General features: G+C 53.0%; 1 protein-coding gene across 1 annotated transcript; it reads right to left on the bottom strand.

The window, feature by feature from the left end:
- Positions 1-1183: 1183 nt before the first annotated feature.
- On the bottom strand, positions 1184-3960 carry LOC119303235 (probable protein phosphatase 2C 34). The gene is made up of 4 exons (XM_037580342.1): positions 3550-3960; positions 3060-3427; positions 1928-2164; positions 1184-1814 (listed from the first exon to the last, which is right to left on the bottom strand). Exons 1-4 carry the CDS (start codon positions 3806-3808, stop codon positions 1536-1538), a joined length of 1143 nt encoding a protein of 380 aa, XP_037436239.1. The 5' UTR covers positions 3809-3960; the 3' UTR covers positions 1184-1535.
- Positions 3961-5011: the final 1051 nt, after the last annotated feature.

Genomic DNA, 5011 nt, shown 5'->3' on the forward strand with positions numbered 1-5011 from the left:
GGCGAGCGGGAAGAGAGGAGAGAGGTTGTGTGAGGCCGACGGTGGGCCAAGCACAAGAAAAAGGCATCGCCGGCACGCCCAGCTGCTCCCCGGGGGGCTGGGTTTGGGGTGGAACTGGCGGCGTCAATTTTCTCTAAATCCGGCGAAAACTGAAGCTTTGGGGCGCGAGTGGGAGCATATTTTATTGCCGGCGCCGAAAAAGTGGCAGTAGGGGGCGTCTTGGGGGGAGGGGGGCGGCTGGAGATGCTCTAACTGTCGAGAGGGTCTCCATTTCTTAGGCTAGAACAACAGCTCTCAAAGGTGCTGCCAATGGCGGGCAACACCCCCGGGATACCAATCGAAGCAAGGACATAACTCCATAGAACGCACGAAACTGAACAGCTCACAAGAGTCAAGATGATGATATACATCCTCCGGCGAAGAACCGCAAAGCACGCAGTTCTCGTTAAGTGAAAGGCTTCGTCTGGCGAGGCGATCAGCGGTCCAGGTCCTTTTCCGGATCACCAACCAGATGGCCATTTTGCAACGAATCATTCGGATATTGCGTATTTGCGTTCGCCCAGGTACAAATGGGGAATCCCTTGAAACGAGGCCTTGCACGCCGATTTGGATGGGAATCGACTAGGAGTAGAAGATTCCGAATTCCACTTACAACCATCCTCCTGGGCTGGAACGAATTGGACATCACTGATCCTCACAAAGTCTGTCGCATGGGACGCACCACTAGTCACCTCCTCGTTACAAAGACATTTGGTAGCTTTTGGAACGTGTTCTCGTTACAAAGACATTTGGTAGCTGATGGTGGCACTGTCACGGTGTCACTAGTGTGCACGGATAACTCATAACTTGGTGCTGGAATTAGGTCATGGTAAGCACTCAGACTTCTCAATAAAGAAACAACTTTCTTTACCAGTGAGTGGATCACCACGAGAGAAAGCGAGACGACACTAGTTCAGAATTTCCCCTTTTCCCCCCGAGAGCTCCGACAAGAGGGTCGACAACCGGATAAAGAGCCACACCACGACCGATGATGCAAGTGCAACTAGCAGGCCGTTTGCCTTTCATCTACTAAAGCCAAGTGATTCCTGATAAGCAAGTGGAACCACGATTCAGCGAACACGAGAACGATCGGTCGAAAGTAGAAAGATAACCCGATTTCGGATTTCCCACCAGCACGGATGAATTCACATGCTGAAATTCGGGGTGCCTTTTCTAAATTTCAGTATCATATATATACTGCCACCGTTCTAGTTCACGGGTTAACTGCTGGCTAAGCAGAGATAAACGAAAAAAGAGAGTCAAATTCTGCAATTACATACGAAAAAATCATCTCTTCTGACAAAAGTTCCACGCGCCCGCACTACTTATGTACATTCCGCGCATCTCTTTCGGACGCTGCCACTGCAGCTTGCGGGTTGCAGTCTGCGTTGCTGATCTGCAACCCTACCACCGTTTACCACCATGATCATATAGTCTGAGCTTCTGCTGCCCGTCTTATCTGGTCTACTAACTGGAGTCCCGTCTTATCTGGTCTATTAACCGGAGTCACGGTAAGCCTGACGTGGCTGCACCGACTGGATGGAGCTGGAGGAGGAGTAGATGTCGACGGGGGCGCTGGTGCAGTTGCTGCTCGAGTCCACCACCCTGGTCTGACGGCGACCGCGGTGCCGGTCGAGGTACACCACGACGACGCTGATGTCGTCGTGGAAATGGCGCCGCACGCCCCGCTCTATCGTCCTCAGGTCATGCACACTGACCTCTCTCTTCTTCGTGGCCTCCTTCAAGGCGGACCGCACTAATCGGTTTGCTATACCCTGCAAAAGTGATTTCACACAAGTCATTTCATTTGTTCTAGCAGATCATTCATACGTGGAGGAAAACCTCCCCACATGAGATCATCAACTGGTATTGATATATCAGAACCTACCGTTCTTGGGTTCTTGAAGACAATTTGCACAGCATCATCATCGCTGAGATGCTCCCAAAGACCGTCCGAGGCAAATATTATAAACTGATCGTTTGGTTTGAGCTTGCGAACATGGATTTGTGGTTCAGCGCTAAGAGCAGGCCTCTTCAATGCAATAACAGGGCCGATCTGCCGAAATAATGGGTCCAAGCTATACTCCGGTTTCTTCAAGTATACATCACCAATGGATCTTGACACCTGATAGTACAACAATCAATTGTTAGCTCATGTTATCTATCTATCTTTTGCTCTGCTTTGCATTGAACTTCATATCATAGGTTCTCCTAACTCCTAAGAGGAAAAACTAACTGATGAGTGATGACAAAAAGGCAAGCGTAGGCTAATCACCAAACAATAACAAGTTTATTAGCTTCCCAACGATAAATGGAGCATCTTATCACCAAAAGAAAGAAACTGTATATGGACTATGATCCCAGGAATCCAGGATACGTTATGATCCCAGCAATCCTGGATAGTTTATGAACCCGGGAACCCAGGATACTTTGTGATCCCAGCAATCCTGGATGGATAGGTTATGAACCCAGGAATCCAGGACTGAGGATACTATGCAAAGTTGCAACCACCAGGATTGCTGCAATAGAGTGCAATTTCAGTGTTCGCTTTAAAGTGGAAAGAGGAAAATTCCTCAGTATGGTCAGCAAGTTTCCAGAAACACAGTGAATATCATCTTAAATTGGGATAGTTACCATTTCTGACATATGGCCTACTTCATCTAACCCCTTACACAAAGCTAACTAAGCTGAAGATTGAACAAAAGGGGTCAATTTCTTTCGAATTGTTACCTGGAAACCCACTCAAGGTCAATGACATTAGTTAAGCATATGGGATCTAATGGCTCTGCACTAGTACTACAAATTAGGGAGCTCTGAATCTGTGATGCAATTTCGTTGCAGTTTATCCCATATTTCAGTGTGCAAGCAAACTACCAAAAAATCTAAATCAGGCAAACTGGCAGAGGAACCAAAAGCCGCAGATGTTATCTACAATCAGCTATATTTTGCCTCTAATCTCTGATGATTGGGAGGCATGAAATTAATAAGATGAATTGGCATCCTCATCATCGGTCTCTCACCTGAATTATCCCCTTGATCCTCCAGGCCCCCCTGGTGTGCACCACGATCTGCGCGTCGTCCGGGTTGTGCGAGGAGACCTCCATCCGGACCTCCTCGGAGGCGACGTTGTGGTCGGTGGAGAGGCGCTCGGCGACGGCCACCCCGCCGCCGACGACGCGGCGGCCGAGGACGGCGCGGGAGTCGCCGAGGTTGGCGACGTAGAGCGTGTCCCCCGCGATGGCCCCGAGCAGGCAGCAGGAGCCGACGGCGGCCATCCGCGGGCGCTTGGGCCAGGCCTGGCGGACCTCGTGCAGGAAGTCCTCCTCCGCCGCGCCGAACGCCCTCCGGATCGCCTCCGCGGTCACGCCCCCCTGCTCCCTGGCGAAGCCTGCCGAGACAAGACAAGACGCGCTGGAAAATCAGCACCGCGCGCACGAGCATACAGAGAAACCGGGAGAAACTCAAATCGACGGAAGGGGAAGGGGAAGGAAGAGAGAAGAGCGTACGTACGTTGGACGTGGGGGAAGAGGGCGGAGCGGAGGAAGCGGGAGGCGTCGGGGCCGCCGTGGCCGTCGTAGACGCCGACGAGCGTGGCGGAGGGGGAGGCGAGCACCTGCGCCTGGTCCTCCATGACGAGGTTGGCCTGCGCGGCGGCCATGGAGAACTCCCCCGCCGCGTGCGGCCGCAGCTCCGTCTGCCAGAGCATGCCGTCCGCCGCCGCCGCGCCCGGCGGCCAGTGCCCGCAGCACCTCGCCACAGCCCTCAACATCCTCCTTCACCACCAACTAGACAAAAATCTCCGGAATAGAGATCCGAACTCTGCCCCTCGCTCCCGGTAGTCGTCGTCTCGTCTCTCTGGTAACGAATGAATGAATGGGGACGGGACGAAATGGAAATGGAAGTGGAATGGGAATGGGAATGGGAATGGGGGGCTTGGGTGGGCGAGGGGTGGGTTAAGTACTATAACGCCGGGCGGGCGAGGGGGACGGGGAAAGCGCGTGGGTGTGTGGGGCGAGGGGGTCTACGGTGGTTATCCCGTGCGCTGTCGCGTCGTAGGATTGGATGGATGGATGGATGGATGGTTTGACTTGTCTCCTCCCGCCTTTCCTTTTCCCGGTGCGTCTTCTGGAATCTGTTGGTTTCCGACAGGTGGGCTCCCGCGTGCATCACTAATCGACTGACTATCGGCGGTGATAGGTCGTCGCCGCTATCTATCACATCTCAGCCTAATTATAACGGGGTGTCATAAACAATCCCTGCTGCAAGCAGCGGCGCGTCACGGCTTGCCCGTTGATGCTCTCCAAGTTTGCAGAGGTGGGCCCGGAGACCTGGCACGGCACGCAACGGGGGCGTGAGCGTGAGCGTGACCGTGGGTGACGAGGTGGCGACCACGACGACAAGAATGACCGGATCGAGGTAGATAAGTACGTACCGGTATAACAGGAATACGGGGAGATCCGGTCAAAAAAATAACAGGAAAACGGGAGGCGGTGCGGCATTGAGGAGGGAGCGGCCGGCCAGCTGCCTACGTACGCACGTAAAGAGATGATGGAAAGCAACCAACTCCGTTGAAAAGAAGTGAGCGGCGGCCGCACGGGAATCATAACTTTGTTTGTTTCTAGTGGCCGTTTCTGGAACAAGAAAGGGCACGCTACTCTACTTGGAAAAAACCTTGTCGCGTGGAGGTGGAGGTGCACCCTACTATTTTTTTGCTGCTAGTAGTAGTATAATCAACGGCCGTGATCGCCGTTCCAGGAGAGAAAACAAAAGTTACGGCTATAATGGCAGTGAGTGGAGTGCTCCTGTATGTGGCCTTTGATTGCGGGACAGCTGTGATAGTGGCCTTCGATACGTGGACTTTTTGCTGATAGGCGGGTAGTGGTGGTAGATATTTATTCATGTTATTACGTGGCTCCGGAGCCCGAGGGCGAGGCCGAGGCAGACAGCGCAGCGCGCCGATCCTTCCGCAGAG

Source organism: Triticum dicoccoides, chromosome 5A (assembly GCF_002162155.2).
Source record: "Triticum dicoccoides isolate Atlit2015 ecotype Zavitan chromosome 5A, WEW_v2.0, whole genome shotgun sequence".
NCBI lineage: Eukaryota > Viridiplantae > Streptophyta > Magnoliopsida > Poales > Poaceae > Triticum > Triticum dicoccoides.

Excerpts from the sequence above, each read along its gene's own strand:
- LOC119303235 (XM_037580342.1), bottom strand. The coding sequence starts at position 3,808 with ATGTTGAGGGCTGTGGCGAGGTGCTGCGGGCACTGGCCGCCGGGCGCG. Across the intron at positions 2,165-3,059 it reads GGATCAAGGGGATAATTCAG|GTGTCAAGATCCATTGGTGA; the intron begins GTGAGAGACCGA and ends TTGTACTATCAG. Across the intron at positions 1,815-1,927 it reads TCTTCAAGAACCCAAGAACG|GGTATAGCAAACCGATTAGT; the intron begins GTAGGTTCTGAT and ends TCACTTTTGCAG.